Source organism: Meles meles, chromosome 7, assembly GCF_922984935.1.
Source record: "Meles meles chromosome 7, mMelMel3.1 paternal haplotype, whole genome shotgun sequence".
In the NCBI taxonomy this organism is placed as follows: Eukaryota; Metazoa; Chordata; class Mammalia; order Carnivora; family Mustelidae; genus Meles; species Meles meles.
The window spans coordinates 63,888,996-63,911,643 of NC_060072.1; the positions used below are offsets into that span (position 1 = coordinate 63,888,996).

A 22,648-nucleotide genomic window follows, 5' to 3' on the forward strand; every position below is an offset into this window, starting at 1 on the left:
TGTCTTTCTCCGATTGACTTATTTCACTAAGCATGATACGCTCTAGTTCCATCCACGTCGTCGCAAATGGCATGATTTCATTTCTTTTGATGGCTGCATAGTATTCCATTGTGTATATATACCACCTCTTCTTTATCCATTCATCTGTTGATGGACATCTAGGTTCTTTCCATAGTTTGGCTATTGTAGACATTGCTGCTATAAACATTCGGGTACACGTGCCCCTTCAGATCACTATGTTTGTATCTTTAGGGTAAATACCCAGTAGTGCAATTGCTGGGTCATAGGGTAACCTGAGGGTTTTGAAGGGTCAGGGGTGGGAGGTTGGGGCAACCTGAGGGTTTTGAAGGGTCAGGGGTGGGAGGTTGGGGGAACAGGTGGTGGGTAATGGGGAGGGCACGTTTTGCATGGAGCACTGGGTGTTGTGCAAAAAGAATGAATACTGTTACGCTGAAAAAATAAATAAAATGGGAAAAAAAATCTTAAAAAAAAAACAACAACAACAACAATAAAAAAAAAATTAATTTGTATGTCAGGACCACAAAATGAAGGTCACCTCAGTGACCTTGACCATGTCACAAATGTAAACTTAAATCAGCCTGAACTCACGGGAAACACCTCTCAAAGTATCCTAACATACACCAATTACAGTTCTTCAGCTTAGCTTTAGTAGGTTACCATACCCTAGAAACTAGGACCTGCTACCCTAAACTCCCAGCCAATCATGCCCGTTTCCAAGTTCCCTCCTCTAAAGTTCTACAAAACTCCCTCTTACCCCAAATCCCTTGGGAACAGTGCTCCATAGCTTGTGAGTTACTGTAATCCCCCAACCCATGAACCACTTTTTTCCTTGAATACAAGGCATCACTTGTCACTAAATTGTCTTAGTTTTATCATTTGACAGTACAATACATTTGACAGTACAATGGATATATCAATGTCTCTAATGTCTATTATCTAATGTCTAATGTCTATTATCTAATGTCTCTAATGTCTATTAATTGTGATTCATGTATTTTAAGGTTTAAAATTTCTACATTTTCCAAATGTATTGAAATCTTTTTATCATTATGAGATGATTTAGTCTATTCTTTTGCAGGGGCGGGCATTTCTTTTAATTACTTGGACCTGCTTCTACCATCTTAATTCTTTATTTCAGTTTGTCTCCCTTCTACTAAGTTTCTTTTAATTCAGTTCAACTGGATCAGGGGAAACGAATGCCTCAAAGAGGGAAAGTTCTAAGGACAAACAAAACCAATACATTACTGATGTGTTTGAAACTACTAAGCTGGAATATTAAGTGTTTAAACTTAGTGATTTAGAATATTAAGTGTTCGAACTTACTGATCTAGAATGTTAACTTCATGAAGGCAGTAAGTAGCACACAGTAGGTACTTAATATGTTAATTTGGTATATTCCTGACATATCTTCATTCTTTGTAGTTTGGAAAGAAGGTAGAAATAGGAACAAAGAAAACTAAGCAAGTAAAAAAGCAAGGCTTTTTTAAGCCTTGAATTCTAGGAAAAACAAAAAAGGTTGTATAAGACAAGGAGTGTAATCATAGTATAAAAGCAGCATTGAATAATATTTATATGGTCATAACTATATAAACATTGAATACATATTTAATGAAAATTATACTTGACTATAGTGGGATGCTATCAAAAGGAGTATTGTGTGTGTAGTTGTATTTATAAGGGATTATTTAAGAGTTGCATCTTTCATAGGAAGGAATAGATAAAAAGTATAAAGCCAGTTATTTAGATTTTAAAAAAAAAGTGATGCCAGTAAGAAACAAAAGATGATGTTTTTTTATTAAAAAAAAAAAACACTCTTCTTTGATGAAGGGTTATTTTGATATGGGGACAAGTGACAAATACTGTTATTTTTGTTGCAAGTTTCGAGCCTGCTTCCCTCTCTCTCTCTCTGCCTGCCTCTCTGTCTACTTGTGATCTCTCTCTGTCAAATAAATAAATAAAATCTTTTAAAAAATTTTTTTAAACAAAATATAAAAAAAATAAAACTATATGAATTAGTATACTTACTCAATGACCTAAACTATGTGTAAAGATAGGAATTGGTGCATATCAAAGAGTAGTTAAATCATGCTAAATTTCTTGAATTGTTTGGGAGGCTAATGGAAGCATACACATTTTAGAAAAGTACAATGCACATATGTATTGAAATTTAATTGGAGGGGGAGACAAACCATGAAAGACTGTGGACTCTGAGAAACAAACAGAGGGTTTTGAAGGGGAAGGGGGTAGGGGGATGGGTGAGCCTAGTGGTGGGTATTAAGGAGGGCATGTGTTGCACAGAGCACTGGGTGTGGTGCATAAACAATGAATTTTGGAACACACACACACAAATTAAATTTAATTTAATTAAAAAAAAGAAATTTAAGGATAATCAACAAACTTATAGAATTAGAATGTTGAGCTTTGCTTCGAGGCTTATGTCAGATAAGAGCGATGAGAGACTGTCTCATTACACAGTATCTTCTCCAGAACACCTCCAGCTTCCGGAAAGAAAACATACTTTTTTCCAACATAGCATGGGTCTCCACAGAAGTAGGAGAGGTCTATAAGAATGGCAAAACTTTATGACCCCACTCCCACTCCCATGCTTTACCTAGGTTACTCTAAGGATGAAGACAAGAGCAATACTAATATTGGAATGCTATACCTTAGTCCAAAAGCAACAGAAAGAAACTAAATATGAGTCTCCTTCATTGAGCCAAAATTCTAGATGAAGGTTCCAAGTCAGTGGTGTCCCTGGGTGTCAGCTGAAGAAGGAGATCCTACCTGAGAAAAAATGTATCTTAATTTAGTTTCATGATTAAGATAAAATAATTGGGTACACAGACAATGGGAAAGCAGATCACTTTGAATGAGAGTCAGAAAAAAATAAACAGACCACTGAGAACAACAGATACAGGAAATTTCAGTCACAGAATATAGTTATTTATAAAGATTTAAAAGGTAAGGGAGTTTCTACTTAAAACAGAGCATTTAACTCTTGATACATGGAACAACCTTGTTGATTCTCTGGAGAATTATGCTGAGTGAAAAAAGTCAACCCTAAAATGTTACTTATTGTTTTATTCCATTTATATAACATTCGTTAAATAATGAAATTATAGAAGTGGAGAACAGATTAATGGTCACCAGCAATTAAGGAGTAGATGAGGGTGGTAGGGAAGGAGAATGTGGCTATAGAAAGGAAGCATGAGTGATCCTTGCGGTGATGGAAATGTTCTAAATGATTGCGATAGTGTACTGTAGCTTTTCAAAATACTACCTTTGGGGGAAACTGGGAAAAGCATACATGGATCTTTCTGTATATTTCCTACAACTGCTTGTGTATCTTCCACTATCTCAATATAAAATGCATGATTAGGGGCGCCTGGGTGGCTCAGTGGGTTAAGCCTCTGCCTTCGGCTCAGGTCATGATCTCAGGGTCCTGGGATTGAACCCACATCGGGTTCTCTGCTCAGCAGGGAGCTTGCTTCCCACCCCCCGCCTGCCTCTCTGCCTACTTGTGATCTCTCTCTCTCTGTCAAATAAATAAATAAAATCTTTTTAAAAAGTATGAAACTATTATATGGAATTCAAATTTCCATGTCCATGAATAAAGTTGTATGGGAAAATAGTCATGCTAATTTCTTTACATATTGTCTATGGCTGTTTTCATGCTTCAATGACAGAGTCGAGTAGTCATGAGAGAGACCATATGTTCTGCAAAGCCAGTAACTTCTTTTTTTTTCACATTTTTACCATTTTATTTATTTTTCAGCGTAACAGTATTCATTGTTTTTGCACAACACCCAGTGCTCCATGCAAAACGTGCCCTCTCTATTACCCACCACCTGTTCCCCCAACCTCCCACCCCTGACCCTTCAAAAACCCTCAGGTTGTTTTTCAGAGTCCATAGTCTCCCATGGTTCACCTCCCCTTCCAAATTTTTTTTTAATAAACATATAATGTATTTTTATCCCCAGGGGTACAGGTCTGTGAATCGCCAGGTTTACACACTTCACAGCACTCACGATAGCACATACCTTCCCCAATGTCCATAGCCCCCTCCCCCTCTCCCAATCCCACCTCCCCCCAGCAACCTCCAGTTTGTTTTGTGAGATTAAGAGTCATTTATGGTTTGTCTCCCTCCCAATCCCATCTTGTTTGATTTATTCTTCTCCTATCCCCCTAACCCCCCATGTTGCTTCTCCATGTCCTCATATCAGGGAGATCATATGATAGTTGTCTTTCTCCGATTGACTTATTTCACTAAGCATGATACGCTCTAGTTCCATCCACGTCATCGCAAATGGCAAGATTTCATTTCTCTTGATGGCTGCATAGTATTCCATTGTGTATATATACCACCTCTTCTTTATCCAGTCATCTGTTGATGGACATCTAGGTTCTTTCCATAGTTTGGCTATTGTAGACATTGCTGCTATAAACATTCGGGTACACGTGCCCCTTCGGATCACTATGTTTGTATCTTTAGGGTAAATACCCAGTAGTGCAATTGCTGGGTCATAGGGTAGTTCTATTTTCAACATTTTGAGGAACCTCCATGCTGTTTTCCAGAGTGGTTGCACCAGCTTGCATTCCCACCAACAGTGGAGGAGGGTTCCCCTTTCTCCACATCCTCGCCAGCATCTGTCATTTCCTGACTTGTTAATTTTAGCCATTCTGACTGGTGTGAGGTGATATCTCATTGTGGTTTTGATTTGTATTTCCCTGATGCCGAGTGACGTGGAGCACTTTTTCATGTGTCTGTTGGCCATCTGGATGTCTTCTTTGCAGAAATGTCTGTTCATGTCCTCTGCCCATTTCTTGATTGGATTGTTTGTTCTTTGGGTGTTGAGTTTGCTAAGTTCCTTATAGATTTTGGATACTAGCCCTTTATCTGATATGTCGTTTGCAAATATCTTCTCCCATTCTGTCAGTTGTCTTTTGGTTTTGTTAACTGTTTCCTTTGCTGTGCAAAAGCTTTTGATCTTGATGAAATCCCAATAGTTCATTTTTGCCCTTGCTTCCTTGCCTTTGCCGTTGTTCCTAGGAAGGTGTTGCTACGGCTGAGGTCGAAGAGGTTGCTGCCTGCATTCTCCTCAAGGATTTTGATGGATTCCTTTCTCACCTTGAGGTCCTTCATCCATTTTGAGTCTATTTTCGTGTGTGGTGTAAGGAAGTGGTCCAATTTCATTTTTTTGCATGTGGTTGTCCAATTTTCTCAGCACCATTTATTGAAGAGGCTGTCTTTTTTCCATTGGACATTCTTTCCTGCTTTGTCGAAGGTGAGTTGACCATAGAGTTGAGGGTCGATTTCTGGGCTCTCTATTCTGTTCCACTGATCTATGTGTCTGTTTTTGTGCCAGTACCATGCTGTCTTGATGATGACAGCTTTGTAATAGAGCTTGAAGTCCGGAATTGTGATGCCACCAACTTTGAAAGCCAGTAACTTCTAAATTACTTTTAAATATTAGGAAGATCATTACATTATGATTCCATAAGTCATGGCTATCTGATAATTTACATTAATATTCCTTTTCAAATGGAGCATTGATAAATTTATAAAAAAGATAGTGTTGGATCCTGGGGCAGATGTCTAGGACTAAACAAAAGAGAAAATAAATAGGTGTCCAATTTTCTACAAACACCAGATGCTGTAACCATTCTATAACTGGTAATACATTAGATTACTTCAACATGTCAAAAAATGAATCATTGCACAGCCAGCTGATGTGTCTTTTTAAACACGTTTCATCCTCCTGAAGAAAAACTTTTCCCTTTATGAATGCAATTTCATAACCACAATAATAATATTTTTTGATGCTATACAAAATGCTTTTTTTTAAACAGCTGCTCTTCAAAATCGTGATTCATACAATAAATAACCTCATCTGAATCAAACCAGAAATTGGTTAAACTTGTGTCTCCCAAATCTAATGAAGACATGTGAATTTCCTTGCATGGAATCATTGTTGCTAGCAAATGTTTTGATTGAAGATCATTTTGATGGGTAGAATTCAAAGTCCCACATAAACCTGAAAGTATTTTCAAGACTAAAATGGAGAAATTTGGCTAAACTTTCATATAAATTTGCCTTGGGTTAATGTGAACATAGAAACAGAATTAATAGAAAAGATAAGTAGTATTTGCTGTATTATTTGAAACAATGTAAATTTTTTTCTTTTTAAAACAGATAAAATTCTTTGATACAACTATTTCTAATGCCAGTATTTTATGTCAACTAAAGGAAGCTGAATCCATTTGACACCATAATTTAACGTTTTTCTCATTTGGAAGGAAATATGCTAGATGTTCTTTATACTTCCATTTATTTTATGGGAACTACAATTTCAATAAACAAAAATAATACATGGTGTTGTTCCTTTCTCTTCCCTTAGTATAATAACTAGCTATGGGAAATATTATACTTATTCATCAGAAAACAATCTGAATTTCTCTTACCTTCAGCGTAGCTGATGTTAAAATATTGTCTTATACACTAAAATGGAAAATAGTTAAGTATCAAGGTAAGTAAATAATAATTCCATTCCAGTGGACTTTCCCCATTTCCTCTGAGTTCCAGGCTGTTCTCTTTGCCCTTTCTCAAGGGGATTTGCTTTCATAATACACAGGAGGATCTTGACCCTGGAAAATGAATCTAAAGGCCTTTAGAGGACTTCCTGGCAGTTTCGTGCTCCATCTAATTACTAATTCATTCAGGACATCTACACTGAGAACTCACTACTAATTGAAGATTGGGGATATAGAGGGAGACTAGTAATAATCCCTGAGAATTAGGAGTTTATGGTGGTGGGGGGTAGGGTCAGATGGGATAGCAGGTAGTTTTAAAATAAGGTGTTATTCGTCCTTTCTGATGGAGGCATAATACTCCATTGTGTATATGGACCACATCTTCCTTATCCATTCATCCGTTGAAGGGCATCTTGGTTCTTTCCACAGTTTGGCGACCGTAGCCATTGCTGCAATAAACATTGGTGGAAGAAATTATGCTGAGCGAAATAAGTCAAGCAGAGAGAGTCAAGTATCATATGGTCTCACTTATTTGTGGAGCATAACAAATAACATGGAGGACATGGGGAGATGGAGAGGAGAGGGAGTTGAGGGAAACTGGAAGGGGAGATGAACCATGAGAGACTATGGACTCTGAAAAACAACTAGAGGGTTATGAAGGAGCGGCGGGGGAGTGGGGGGGTTGGGAGGTTGAGGGACCAGGTGGTGGGCAATGAGGAGGGCACGTACTGCATGGAGCACTGGGTGTGATGCCAAAACAATAAACACCGTTATGCTGTAAATAAACAAATAAAAATAAAAAAAAATAAAAAAAAATAAGGTGTTATAAGTCTAAATTCAGAGGTTGACAAGGTGCTATTGGAGCATATAGAGAGGACACCAAGCTCAGTCTTAAGGACATTTGATAAAGCTACTTAGGGAGGAAGGTGATGGCTAGTTGAAACCAAAGGTCAGTGAGGATTTAGCTAGGGAAATCAGTTGGAGGAAGAGCATTATTAAAAAAGTTATGTGCAAATGCTCAGAAGAGAAAGAGCATGCCAAATCTTGGATGCTGCCAGTATGGTTCAGTGTAGATCGAGCACAGAATGAGTGAGATCATGTGAAAATAAGAAGCTACAGGAGTAAACAAGACTAGATTTCAATGGGCTGAAGGTATTATTTCCTCTTTCTAGAAATGTATTGTTTGGTTGTCTAAGCTGGTGACAGGAATTAGAATCACTATTGAACTCCCTACTATTTACTTTATTAAAACACAGTAATTACTAGGATATCAGTAAATATCTGTAATTACATGGTAGGTTTTCCTATTTATATGGAATTGTTATTTCCAGAGTTTAAAGCATTAAAGGGGGGTTGTATTTACCAGTTTTAGAGTGAGCCATTTAGAGAAATTGTACCTTCTTAGTATTATAGTAAAGCACTAAGGGAAAATATTATATGAGATAGTAAAGGTAATATAATTAGCAAAATAATGAAAATAGTAAATACTGTAATGTTAATAGAGTAAAAAAAACTTAAAAAATTTTTTTAAATTTTTATTTATTTGACAGAGGGAGATCACAAGTAGGCAGAGAAGCAGGCAGAGAGAGAGGAGGAAGCAGGCTCCCTGCTGAGCAGAGAGCCTGTTGCGGGGCTCGATCTCAGGACCCCTGAGATCATGATCTGAGCTGAAGGCAGAGGCTTTAACCCACTGAGCCACCCAGGCACCCCTAAAAAATACTTTTTAAAAAATTTAGTCATTTCTCAAAACAAATGAAACATATTAGCAGTAAAAATAAGATTGGGAATATTTATTTATTTACTTATTTTTAAATTATTTTATTAATATATGATGTATTATTTGCCAAGATTGGGAATATTTAATTCCGCCTTCACACATACTATTTACTAGACACTTTGGAAGAATGTTCATTTATTTTGATAAAATGGCGAGCAATTCTCTATAGTACTGGAAATTCTCTATAGAACTGAATGAAAAATATGCAAGCAAGGATGCATCTCAGAGTCAACATGTTGCATGATGGAAGACAGAAAAAAAAAAACACATACTCCTGATTCAATTTATAAAATGTTCAAAAATAAGCAAAATTAGGGGCACCTGGGTGGCTAAATGGGTTAAGCCTCTGCCTTCGGCTCAGGTCAAGAGCTCAGTGTCCTGGCATTGAGCCCCACATCAGGCTCTCTGCTCAGCAGGGAGCCTGCTTCCCCCTCTCTCTGCCTGCCTCTCTGCCTACTTGTGATCTCTCTCTCTGTCAAATAAATAAATACAATCTTTAAAAAAAACAAACAAACTGGACATTTCGCTGAGGACAAAACTGTAAATGGAAATAACTTCTCAGAACAATTCAGTAGTATTGTTTTACTTTGCTTTAATATGCCATGACGAATGTGCTTCTAAAATATAAAATCTTGGATTGCTAGGCGAAAGGTAAGAAAGGATGATACTGCCTGTGACATAAGAGTTTAAAAGCTAAGTCTACGTCAAGTTTCTCCTAAGAATGAATAGTGAAAACGGGGCGGTTCACTTATTCTGAGAGTGCTCTGTCCTCTGAGAATCGGGTCTGTGTTTAGAGAATTTGCTGAGCTTTTCTTGGCGACGCATCCTCTTTACTTTCTCTTCTTTTATTTTGTTTTGTGTCTTCTCCTTATCAAACTATGTGGAAAAACCACATCCAGGCGACTGACAGTAAAAGAAAAGTCTGGAATCAGAGAGACATCTTTGGATTCAGGAATCCCAGTCCGAAACGCAAACTCAAGGACACCAACTATGAGCTGCCGGGCACCCGTAGCTCAGTCTCAGGCTCGGCCCCGGCACCGGAAGTGGCGGCCCAGCATGACTTCCGCTCCCGGAGTACGAGGCCTCGCGGCTCGCCCACTGGTTGTGGGTAAGGCAGTGGGAGTCTGAGAGCATGGAGGCAGCTGGGTCTGTCTCAACGGTCGGGAAGTTTGTGGTGGTCGGCGGTGGTATCGCGGGTGTCACCTGTGCTGAGCAGGTAGGCTGGCGCGCAGAGCCCCGCCGCTTTCCGGACCCGGAGTCTCTCGTTGGCCGCTTCCCTCCCGCCGCACTCCTTCTTGCTCTCCGGTGGTTAGAGACTGCGTGGTGGTCCCTGGTCGAGGTTGTTAGAGCCTCTCAAGCTTCGCCCTGGGCTCAGGGAGGAGTGGGGAGCAAAGTTTTGGGAGGGACCCCAAAGCTGACTGAACCAGATTCTGGTCCTGGTTAAGTCAGAGCAGCCAGAGAGCTTAAAACTAGTAAGTACAAAAAAAAGAAAAAAAAAAAGAAAAAAAAAAAAGAAATATAGGGATACCCCAGAGATATTGTGGGAAAAAAAAAAAACAAAAAACTAGTAAGTACTTGGTCAGAAAATTCAGCCCTTTTTCTTAATTAGCTGATTGAATTCAGCTTTCAGGTAGATGCCAGATTCTTAGTTCATCGTAAATAACTGATAAACTCTTAACGTTTTCTCTTATACGCCTCTACAAGATGGAAGAGATTTCTTCTCCAATAATGTTTTGTAAAACAACCAGCAAGAGATTAAATATAGCTAGGACTACTTTTCTGATTCTAGTGAATAGACAAAATATATACCTGTGTACTTTTCCAAAAAGGACTGTTTCGTTGATACAAAGTAAACATAAGCAATTACTGAAGTCACAGAAGTAGAGCAAGAAATTCAAGAGATTTTGGCAAACTTTTAATTTTTAGTTTTTTTTTTTAATTTTCCGGGTTTTTTTGTTTTTTTTTTGTTTTTTTATCAAGTAAACACCTATGATCCAGGCATTGTACTAAGGGCTGATTAGTTATATATAAAAAAAGCATGCTACCTCCTTTTTTAGAACTCACAATCTAGTGGAAGACACATGTAAATAAATCGTTCCAACTTAGGGGTGCCTGTGGAGTTGGCAGGGTGTAAATCGGGGAGGGAGTGGCCTTTTGTCTTAGTATGGAAAATTGAGTAAAAGTTCACCAGATAGACAAGAAAACCCAAAAGGTCCGAAGAGAGGTAAGGATATAATCTCAGGTGGAAAAAGTATGGCATTACCTCAGAGCGGCAAAGCTTAAAGAACATGGTGTTTGGAGGAGGTGACCAGAGATGAAGGTAGGAAGATTGGCAGAGACCAGATCATAAAGGGACATATAAGTCTTGCTAAGAATTTAGAAAGAAGTTGCAGGTAATGAGATGATTTGGAACAGTAGCCTAATGTGGTCAAATGAAATATTATGAGAGGTGGTTTGTTCCAATGCATTTGGGGCAGGGGCAGCTGGTTAAAATGTGACTGGAAGGCCAATTGAAAGGTGAATTTAGTAGTATAAAGAAATTTTGAGGGCCAGGTGTACCAGTGCAAACAAAGTGGGGAAATAAATTACAGAATATACAAAGAAAAGAAAGGTGGAGAGAGTGGTAATATTATCAAGTATTATAGAAAGTTCAAATGAGATTTTACATTCCAAACAACAGTGTACAGTGGTTCCCTTTTCTCCACATTGCCTCACCAACACTTATTATTTCTTATCTTTTTGATAATAGCCAATTAGACAGTTGTGAGGTTTATCTCATTATGGTTTTGGTTTGCATTTCCCTGGTGATTAGTGATGTTGAGCATGTTTTCATGTGTTTGTTGGCCATCTGTAGGTCTTCTTTGGGAAAAAATGTCTTTTCAAGTTTTGCCCATTTTTAAATTTTTTTATATTGTGTAATTTTTTATTATATTTTGGATATTAACCCCAGTTGGATATGTGACTAGCAAATATCATCTCCCATTCAGTAGGTTGTCTGTTTTGTTGATGGTTTCCTTTTTTCTGCAAAGCTTTTTAGTTTGATTTAATTTCATTTGTTTGTCTTAGCTTTTTAGCTTTTTGTTTTACCTTGCCTGAGGAGAATGGTTCAAAAAATATTTCTAAGCCTGGTGTCAAAAGAGTTAATTGCTTATGTTTTCTTCTAGGAGTTTTATGGTTTCAGTCTTAAATTCATGTCTTTAATCCATTTTCAATTTATTTTTGTATATGGTGTAAGATAGTGGTCCAGTTTCTTTCTTTGGCATGTAAGCTGTTCAGTTTTCCCAACAGTGTTTATGAAGAGAATTTTTTTCCCCATTACATGCCTCCTTTATCAGAGATTAATTGACCATCATATATGTGGGCTTAGCTCTCTGTGCCATTCCATTGATCTGTGTGCCAATGCCATACTATTTTGATCACTACAACTTCGTAGTAGGGTTTGAAATCAGGGAGCATAATACCTCCAGCTTTGTTGTTCTTTCTCAAGATTGCTTTGCTATTTGGGGTCTTCTACAGTTCCATACAAATTTTAGAATTCATTCTTCCAATTCTGTGAAAAATGCCACAGGTATTTTGATGGGGATTACATTGAATCTGTAGATTGCTTTGGGTAGTGTGGACATTTTAACAATATTAAATCCATGAGCATGATAGATCTTTCCATTTACTTATGTCTTCCTAATTTTCTTCTGTCAGTGGCTTATGGTTTTCAGAATGTAGGTCTTTCACATCTTTGGTTAAACTTATTCCTAGGTATTTTATTCTTTTTTATTCAGTTGTAAATGGGATGGTTTTCTTAATTTCTCTTTCCAATATCTCGTTATTAGCGTATAGAAACTTGACCACTTTTTGTGTATCAGTTTTGTATTTTTTTTTTTACTGAAATTTTACTGAGTTCACTTGTTCATTCTAATAGTTCTTTGGTTGAACATACTCAGTTTTAATGGTATAGTAGGGAAAGAACTAGAAATTGGTAGAGTTTAGGAACCAGCGTGTGATTTAAGAAAAGTCTTTCAAGTTTAGAGAGAGTGAGGTTGTAACCAGAGGAAAATGATGAAACAATTAGCAAGTTAAGCCTCTAAATTCTGTTGAAGCTAATACTAAAATGGTTTTGTTTTCCCAGAGTGTATACCTGTTGGGCATTTGGAAGAGGCAGAATAGCAATGCCAAAGCACTTGGGAAAAGTCAGGCTAAGATTCTGAGTGTTTATTAGTAAGGATTTGCTGTAATATTATCCTACTGCAGGGAAATGAAAATATTATTTTAAAATAAATAGAAGTTGAGTAAAATGTGTAAGCCTGACAATTCACAGACCTGTACCCTGGGGCAAATAATACATTATATGTTAATAAAAATAATTAATAAAAAAATAAAATAAAATAGAAGTTGGTTTAATTGTTATTTAGGAAAATATTTTCTTCTCATTCTCTGCTTGACAACTTTGAATTGGTATTAAGGTAGTTTAAGTAAATAAGGAATACATCTTTGTATCATTTTTCTTGTTCAGGAGGCTTTGTTAGTGTTTAGTGTAAATGTATTACTTGTTTTATCAGTATCAGTGTTGAACATTACTCACCACTGGCCGGTAAATAAGAAGACAGAATAATGGTCTTCTTAGGTGTGGAAAAATGAGTTTATAGTTTCCTAGGTTAATAACATTATTAAAATTGCATTATCCCTGTCTCACCCTCCATGGTATATATATTAATACCTAAAGTTATTTATCATGTATTTTTCTCCCAACTTTTTTTTTTTTAAATAAGTTGGCTATTCAGTTTCCATCAGAAGATATTCTCCTGGTAACAGCTTCTCCTGTTATTAAAGCAGTTACAAATTTCAAGCAGGTAAGAACCTTTGTATAACTTTCTTAGTATTAGTGTTTTTAAATTTCAGTATCTTGCATAGTAGTTAGTGTAATTATAGTTTTTAAATGTTTAAAATGACAAATGTTCTTTCGATAGTCATTTTAAAATCAAAGCTCAAAGTAGAATTATATATTGAATATCGACAGCACCCAAATGATGTTGAATTTCTGGTCCTTTATTTTCTTCCCATCTTTTCCTCCCACTCAGAATTACTTTTGAGAAAATTTTAAATAAAGTGTTTTTGAGGAAAAATGTTACACAAATATAATTACAAATGTATTTGGATATCATTTTATATATATATACACACACAGTTGTATATATACATGCATATACAGTTGTACATGTTTGCAAATCAGAAAAGTGCTTCTCAGCCAAGTTTACATGTGCAGATAATGTTTCAGTTGTGTAATAAGCATCTCAGAACACTTTGTTGTTCCATGAATATACATTACACACATCATAACATTACATTGAGAGTCTGAGATCATTTGGTTAATAGTATCATAGAAGAGTTAGCTCTAAACATTTTTGATGTGGTACCTCACATCAAAAAAAGTTTTGATGTATGTCCTAATATACGTATATTTACATATTTATAAATTATGCATATATTGTGCTATAATTATGTTATAATGCCTATGCAAAAAATTAAGTAAGTCTTTTGTTTCCATACCTCAGTGAAGAATACTACTATAGTCTTTAATACAAATTTTCCCTTACATCCTGATAATAAAATAAAACTTTCTCATGTTGTAAACCGCTAAGACCAAGGGTAATTAAGCGCAATATGTTGTTTGTTTACAACCTGCTTAGAGATACTTAAGGTATCTTACTACCTAGGTACAGCCAAAAGACTTAGGGGCTTGAGAGAACCAGAGAATAAATTATGGCTATTAATCTCTTAAAAGAAAAAAAATATACATTCAATTATAGGCTTAGAGCATGTACATAAGAGAAAGATATATAGCTGGGTCTATAAGTGTTTTTCCAGAAGACTGAATTTGGTGTAACTATTCCACAGTTGTAAGACTTGAGTTCAATTTTTGCTTATTTTGTCAGTTTTGTACACTAGAAGGAAAACAATCTTGGGTTCTAGGCCTAATTTATTTACTGGCTGTGTAGCCTTGGCATATCTGTATCTTAGTTGCTTCACTTGTATTATTAAGGTAATGAAATCTTCCTTACTTAAGAAGTATTAAAGTTGTATAGGTTGGGAGTTTAAGATATACTAATATATGTGAAAGTGTATTAGAATAACAAATATTATGCAAGTGTTATTCGTAATATTAAGAAGTAGGAACTTGCATCCTTTTTATCATTTATCAAACACTTATATATCAACTAGTGTGCTAGGTACCCAGAATACAGAGATTGAAAGAGCATATACCAAAAAGTCACTAAGGGTTATCTCTGGAGTCAGGACAGCAGTAGTGGTGGGATAGTGTGAAATTCAGAGAACAGTAAAGAGGCACATTTTATTTTATCAGGTATTATTTGTTTAATGTTAAAGAACATGTTTTCATGGCTTGTGTAATTTCTAAAGGAGAAAATACTAATTTTTACTAATAATAACTCACATTACTTATGGAGTATTTACTATGTACCAGACACTCATCTAAATGTTTTAAATGTATTAATTTAATCCTTAAGTAACTCTGTGAAGTAGGTTCATATATCATCACCACTTGCAGATGAGGTAAATGAATCACAGTGAAGTTGGGTAAGTTTCTGAGATATGTATAGATAGGTTTTGAATACAGGCCCTTTGGCTCCATAGCCCTCATGGTTAATGAGTAGCACTTTCTCAGAATAATTCTTCTTTGTTGGGGTAACAAATCTGTAAGACATAGTTATCATACAATATGGTAATTATACTGATAGTGGCAAAAAAACTGAGGTCATACAACAATATATGCATAATTATTTTTATAAATATATTATGAATGAGTGCCAAAGCCTGGCTTTAAGAATCCAGAAAGGCTTTACATAGGAGAGTGCATTGAAACTGAGACTGAAAGAATAGTAGGTTTTCCCATGTTTGTAAGAGGTTGAATGGAGGCAGGCATTTGCCAAGGTGCACAAAGTATATTGCTATGTGATACACTCTAACAGGTACCAATTCAGTGCTGCTGGAGTATGAAGTGTGAGGTCGAACCAGTAGCCAGGGGCCAGACCATGATGGGGTTGTATGCTATGGTACAGAATTGTATTTTATCAAAATTTAGATGATGCCAAACTTTTGGAGCTTCTTCAGCAGGCGAGAATGCTGAATTGGAGATAGAAATTTAGTATTCGGGGCGCCTGGGTGGCTCAGTGGGTTAAAGCTTCTGCCTTCAGTTCAGGTCATGATCTCAGGGTCCTGGGATCGAGCCCTGCATTGGGCTCTCTGCTCAGCAGGGAGCCTGCTTCCTCCTCTCTCTCTGCCTGCTTGTGATCTCTGTCTGTCAAATATAAATAAATAAAATCTTTAAAAATCTTTAAAATCTTTTATTTAAAAAAAAAAATAGTCATGAATGATGACTATTCATCATAGTCTCGGTGTCAGCTGAGCCATAGGCATGGGCAGCGATCTCCCAGGAAGAATACATACAGTGAGACAACCCCAGCAGCAGTGCCCTGTGGAACACTGACATTTAAAGAAGATCAGAGAGAAAGGAAGACCTGAAAATGGCCACCCTTATTAGTCTAGATTGAAGAGGAAAACTATGAAAGAGGGGTATCCTTGAATCCACAGAAAACAAAAGTTTAAGAAAAGTGGTCACGAGACATCTGGTTGGCTCAGTCAGTTAAGCATTTACCTTTGGCTCAGGTCATGATCCCGGGATTATGGGATCAAGTCCAGCATCAGGCTCCTTGCTCAGTGGGGAGTCTGCTTCTCCCCCTGCTTGTGCTTGCTTGCTCTCATTCTCTCTCTGGCAAATAGATAAATAAAATCTTTGTTTAAAAAAAAAAAAAAAAGCAGTCAAAGGTGTCAGATTCAGGGGAATAGTCAGGAAAGACAAGGACTCAGAAGTGCCCCTTTCTAGTAAATCATTGGTGACTTTGAGACAGTTTACACTATCTTCAGAAGTTAATAGGGGGTTAACTCTAAAATGACAGTAAACATAAACTTTTCTCTTTTGACATTTAGCTGCAAAGAAAGAAAAGATAGGGTGGCAGCAAATCAAGGACATGAGGACTAGCATTACATTGAGTTTTAATCTTTTAAGGTGGAAAACACTTTAGCATGTTTACCTGTTGAGATTAAGAAGCCAGTAGGGAAGGGCACCTGGGTGGCTCAGTTGGTTAGGCCACTGCCTTCAGCTCAGGTCATGATCCTGTAGTCCCAGGATCAGGTCCGCATCAGGCTCCCTGCTTAGCAGGGAGTCTGCTTCTCCCTCTAACCTTCCACCCTCTCATGCTTTCTCATTCAATCTCTCTCAAATAAATAAATAAAATCTTAAAAAAAAAAAAAGAAACAACAAAAAACCTGTAGGGAAGAGGGAAGGCTGAAGATGAAGGAAAATAAGGAATACATAATAAAAGTCATGAGGAGGTAAGACACGGTGGCATATAGAGCACAGATTACTGGATGGATTCACCTTGAAAAGGTAGAAATGGGTCAAGGAAGGCAGACTATAGCCAAGAATTATATAGATGATGGGAAAGAAGTCGTAAGAGTTCTTAGTAGTCCCTTAAGCCTAGAGGTAAGGCAATTTGCTTGGAATGCAGAGGATGTAATGTGTTTGGGAAACATTAGAATAATGAGCTTTCGGAAAATTACTTAGGGATGGAAGATGTTACTTAGATGTTACTCTTCTCACTAGGTTGATGCTTAAACACCAGTGGTATAAGAGTAATAGTGGCTAAACTGGATTAGAGGTCATTGTATACTGCCACACACCCAGTTAAATAAATTAGAGCCAGTAAAAAAATGTTAGTTTTATTAAATCCTGGCTTTAAGTGTACATCTTTTTCATACTCTATGATGAAGTGGGCTGCATGCGTAAAGCACTTGTTCTGTGCACAGGAGTAGTATTGTCTCAAGGAAAAGCAGATGTGCAGTTGCTGAGTTGTGAGAGGAACTAATTTCTCTTTCATGGACACCAGCTTTACTTGAAAGAACAACCGATACACTATAGTAATTCATATTCGGAAAATGAGTGAAGTGAGTCTGTCACTTCAAGGAAAACAAGCAACAGTATTTGTTGCCAATAGGACAAAATTAGAACTTTCCAGCCAGAATTGGAATTTTGGAAAACTCATTTCCTAACTGTGAGTCTCATGGTACTTTAAGCCTTTCCTAATGAGATTGTTGGTGATAGTAATGTGATCTTTTGATACTGTAGTGATATAAAATGTGTTAACATTGGGAAGATCTCCATAACTTAGGGAACCACTATTGTCCACACGACGAATGTGATGTTACAAGATCCATTCCAAGTGCAGGATAGACCAGCGGATTTCACAGTTAGAGAGGATGAAAAATTCTTTGATATGGTTTCAAATTCTACATTGCAACTAATCTTTAAGAAAATGTGCTTGTTGAGTTTTAGTGTAACATCAAAGAAGAATATACAGTTCTGAAAAGGCTGCATATACTTCAACCAAATTAATATATTGTAATAGTTTGAATGGAGAAGCAGATCTTCTGTTAAGACCAGACATTAAAGATATTTGCAAAATGTGAAACAGTGCCATTCTTCTTAATTTCTTTTGGAAAAATTGTTATTTTTTATTGAAAGGATATTATATCTCTTTAACATGTATTGATTATACTTGTAAATGAATTGAATATTTTACATTTTTCTCATTTTTCATATCTAAGGTAGCAGATATCACTGAGCTTAACTCACATGGACAAAAGTTCTTTGGGGTCCTCAGTTATCTTTAAATGTGTAAAGGGGTCTTGAGACTAAATGGTTTGAGAACCACTAGGGCCATGTAATAGGATTTCCCAGTAGTATTTAGGGAGCAGCTGAGGTCAAATGCCAGTCTGCAAGGCTCAGTTCTTCCACAGCAGACTGGGTATATAGGACTGGAAAAAGCAGCAGTAGTTCAATCTTTGGTTGGGGGGTTTTCAGGGTAATTAATGGTTAAAGATTAGAAAGCAAAGAAGTAAAAGTTTGGGCAAAACATGAAATTATCTACAACGGAGTTATGGCTGCACAGGAAGAGAAGGGAGTCCAAGAGGACACTAATGGGTTTGGACAGCAGCAAAGAGTCTAAAGGCTAAATCACCATAAAGTTAGCTAGTAAGTGGACAGAGAAAACTGTAAAGATAAGGAGGTCAATAAGCTGTGTGGTCAAAGTATGCAGAAGTGACTAGAGTCAGCCCTCATTTTCCAGGCTAGGAGACTAAGGCACAGTGACCTGGCTGACTTGCCCGAATGGTAGGACTAATATTTGAGTTCAAGTCTTAAAATGTGGAGTTAGTCCTCTTTATGCTCTTTATAGTACAATTGACCGACTTCATTTTATGAATATGAAGTAACTAGTATATAAACACAAATGCAAAGGTTTATTATTTAAAATTCTTGAAATATTTCTTAAACATACATTTTTACCTTTATGATCTATTACAGGTTTCTAAAGTATTGGAGGAGTTTGATGTTGAAGAGCAACCAAAAACCATGTTAGAAAATCGCTTTCCCAACATTAAGATTATAGAATCTGGAGTAAAGGAACTGAAGAGTAAAGAACATGTAAGAGGATTTTTCTTTCTTCTTTCTTTCTTTCTTAAAGATTTTATTTATTTGAGAGAGAGCATGAGAGAGGAGAAGCAGACTCCCCATGGAGCTGGGAGCCCAGTGCAGGACTCGATCCTGGTACTCGAGGATCATGACCTGAGCTGAAGGCAGTTGCTTAACCAGCTGAGCCACCCAGGCACCCAAGAGGATTTATTTCTTTTTCTTTTTTTTTTTTTTTTTTTTTTTTTTTAGAGATTGTATTTATTCATCTGACAGATCACAAGTAGGCAGAGAGGCAGGCAGAGAGAGGGGGAAGCAGGATCCCTGCCGAGCAGAGAGCCTGATGCGGGGCTCGATCCCAGGACCCTGGAATCATGACCTGAGCCGAAGGCAGAGGCTTTAACCCACTGAGCCACCCAGGCGCCCCAAGAGGATTTATTTCTTAATGATACCCCCTGTTCAATCTTGACAGGCTTTTGCCTGCTTTCTTTTGACCCCGTCTCTACCACTACCACCACTAAGGTCCCTAGTTTAGTGATACTGGTTTGTATTATTACTGGGAATATTTATACTTGTTGTGGGTTATTGGGATAATATGATTAGTTTGATTTAGCATTTTAGGTTTTACATTTTACATGAGCATTAACATTTATACAGTGTCTGCTGTGTTCTTGGCACCGCGTTAAGTGCTGGGAGACAACAGGAATATTACAGGGCACCTGCCCAGGGAGCGTTCAGTGTCCTAGCGAATATACACATGCGCACCTGTAACTATAGGGAGGTGAAAAGCACAGTCACTGAAATCTTATCAAAGCTTTGATATTAGGGATTTGGGAGGACTTCACAGAGGGAGTAATATTTGAACAGGGATTAAAAGGTGGGTAAATTAAGAGTTCTTAATTAGGGGCACTGTAGGAAAAGGAGGTGGCTTATTCAAAGGCCCAAAGAAAAGGAAGGGGGCACATGGGAGAGTGACACTGTCAGAGGGACTGTGGTGGGGACAAGGAAGGAAGATTGGCAGATGAGGCCAAAGAAATAAGACTGTAAAGAGCTGTTTACATCATGCCAAGAAATTTATTTGATAATCAAAGGAGGAATGAAGAGATTTTAGGTCGAGGCAGGGTGATATTATATAGGATACTCTTTTAGCAAGGTAGATCTGACAGCAGTGTTGAAGAGGAAGTGGGGCGGAGTGAGGGGCTGGTGGCCAGCCGCCAAATCGGAAGGTGGTTGCAGTCGTCCAAAATGGTAGAAGGCTTGAACCAAGACAGGGATAGTGTAAGTTGGGAAGAACAGCCCAGATATGCATGAGATTTCTACTGTAAAGTCAGCAGGACCCAGTAACCCATTGGACATGGGACTTACTAAGGCAGGCTCAGGAAAGGGTATTGTCGGATGATCAGCAGTATCCTCAGATGAGCTTCAGGCAAGATGGGAAGTAGAGTTTGCAGTTGTTTCCCTAGAGTAGCTCTCCCTTAAGGAGAAAAAACACCTATAATACATTCAAAACACCAATAATTTGATAGGAAAAAATAAGTACTGAATTTTGTGAGGAAAAAAAAATCTGAATCCCCAAACCAGAATAAATTTCTAATATCTACATAGTATCTATTATATATAGCATCCATGTCAGTTAATTTGCAAATAGAAGTGTGCTCAGATGTGTAAATAAATTGAGGTAATTTATATTTGGGCATCTGAGTAAATCTAAGTGCCTCCCATTACCATTTGAAGTGTCCTAAATGAGATCATGTCTGTATTACCTGTCCTTTATATTCTTTAATGAATTAGAGATTATGTGTCTTATCTACTTCCAAAAATTTAACAGTAGACAATGAAAAGAGTTCTTGTGTGTGTTTTTTCAGTAGCTAAGTCCAAATTATTTTTTAAATTTGGTCAGGGTCTATAACTAATGTTTGCCAGATAAAATTCTAACCATATTATCTGCAGGAAGATTTTATACAATTTCTTATGTGTTATACTGTGTGGATTATTGGCTTTGTTTTTGTTAAGCAGCTGAAGAGTTAGAACAGGTAACAAATGTCTCCTTGAGTATCAAGTGCTACAGTTACGAGTGCCATGTTTTACAAATCAAACACGCGGCACAGTGTTAACCTCTAAACCACTCTGACAAAGTCTGGCATCTCTCATAGTCATACGTACTTACAGATATATGCTTTCTAAAGACTACTACTTAGATAGATGTAGGTTTTCATTCAATACTAAGGAACAAAAACAGTGGATCTCAAATATGTATTTTTATTTATTTATTTTTTAAATTTCTTTTCAGTGTACCAGAATTGTTTATGTACCACACCCAGTGTTCCATGCAATACGTGCCCTCCATAATACCCACCACTGGGCTCACCCAACCTCCCATCCCCCCGCCCTTTCAAAAACCTCAGATTGTTTTTCAGAGTCTATAGTCTCTCATGCATTTTTAGACTCTGATGTCATTAAAAATTAATACAAATAACTTTAAAGCCAGTACATGCTAGGAATTAAGGTTAATGTATTTTTTACTTATATGAAAATATCCCCAAATGGCATGTTTGCTGGTAAAGTGATTGTTATTTGTACTTAAGATATAAATACTATTTTTAGCACTTCTAACGTTTTTAGATAATGTACCCTTTTCTACCACACTCTGCCTACCCTGTACCCATACCAGGTATTAATATGTATGATATCATTAGAATTACTACATCTTTCTTATAGTAATTTCCACTGAGATTGGAAATATTCATTAAGGCCTACCCCTGGTATAATATCAGAATGCTCATTTTTAAAATTTCTGAATGTTTAATTTTTAATCTGAGGTCAAAAATATCCCACTGAATATCATGAGTTTTATGTAAAATCTGGTGTGAGTATACCTTTTTTCCTAGGGGAGAAAGATTAGTTTTCACCAGATTCCCAGAATGGTTCATGGCCCTACAATGATGGTGAATGATGATGGGAGAATGCATTCTCTCACGTTTACTTTGATTTGTTTACTTTGATTTGCTGTAACAAAGCAGAGTGCCACCAAGAGTCAGTCTTAATGTATTTTTTGCTTTCCTCATATTGAATTTTTGATTCAGAGTGAAGTTGTATCCATGGATGAACATGTTCCTTCTCTCTCCTTTGCTCTATGTTCTTACAGTGCATTGTAACAGGAGATGGCAGTCAGCATGTGTATAAGAAACTCTGTCTGTGCGCTGGAGCTAAGCCAAAGTTGATATGTGAAGGAAATCCTTATGTATTAGGAATCCGTGATACAGACAGTGCTCAGGTAACATTCTTAGGTTGGGTCCTAGGAAAGGAATGTGAATATTTATTTCTTAGGCTTTTCTATATTTGAATCAAAGTATTCTCCTTAAAGTGTTAATTCTTAAATTATAGAAGAGGTTTGTTTTAGGATCCATAAACCAGAAAATATTTATGTTATTGCCAGTTTCAGTTTAGCTTTGGTTGATAATTTTTGTTTTTTTAGTTCATGCTGATGTTCTGTGTTCTTTCCGTTGTGCATTGTATCCCAGGTATAACAACTGAGCTGAAGGTTATAACTTATACACACATACATTACTGTAGTTTGGGAATATGTGATTTGTAATCTAAATAATGTAATGATCTTCTTCCAAAAAGATAAACCATTTCCCAAACTTACCCCTTAGCAAAGCTATTAATATTGAGAAGATCTTTATGGTACAGAATCATGACAGAATCCCTGAACTGAAAAAAATCATTTGGTTTGTTGTACTCAGGAACCGTAGTAAACTATCCCAATAAGGTGAAACCCT

At 37.0% G+C, this 22,648-nt stretch overlaps 1 protein-coding gene across 2 annotated transcripts in view; it reads left to right on the plus strand.

Annotated features, from left to right (window-relative positions):
• Positions 1 to 9,386: 9,386 nt before the first annotated feature.
• PYROXD1 (pyridine nucleotide-disulphide oxidoreductase domain 1) overlaps positions 9,387 to 22,648 on the plus strand; it is a 28,027-nt gene continuing 14,765 nt past the window's right edge. The window contains exons 1-4 of one of the 2 annotated variants that reach the window (XM_046013643.1): positions 9,387 to 9,545; positions 13,093 to 13,173; positions 18,762 to 18,881; positions 22,012 to 22,140. In XM_046013643.1, coding sequence (XP_045869599.1) covers positions 9,462 to 9,545; positions 13,093 to 13,173; positions 18,762 to 18,881; positions 22,012 to 22,140 — 414 coding nt within the window. In that variant the 5' untranslated portion in view covers positions 9,387 to 9,461. The remainder of the gene's footprint in view (positions 9,546 to 13,092; positions 13,174 to 18,761; positions 18,882 to 22,011; positions 22,141 to 22,648) is intronic. The other variant, XM_046013644.1, reaches the window with a different exon arrangement.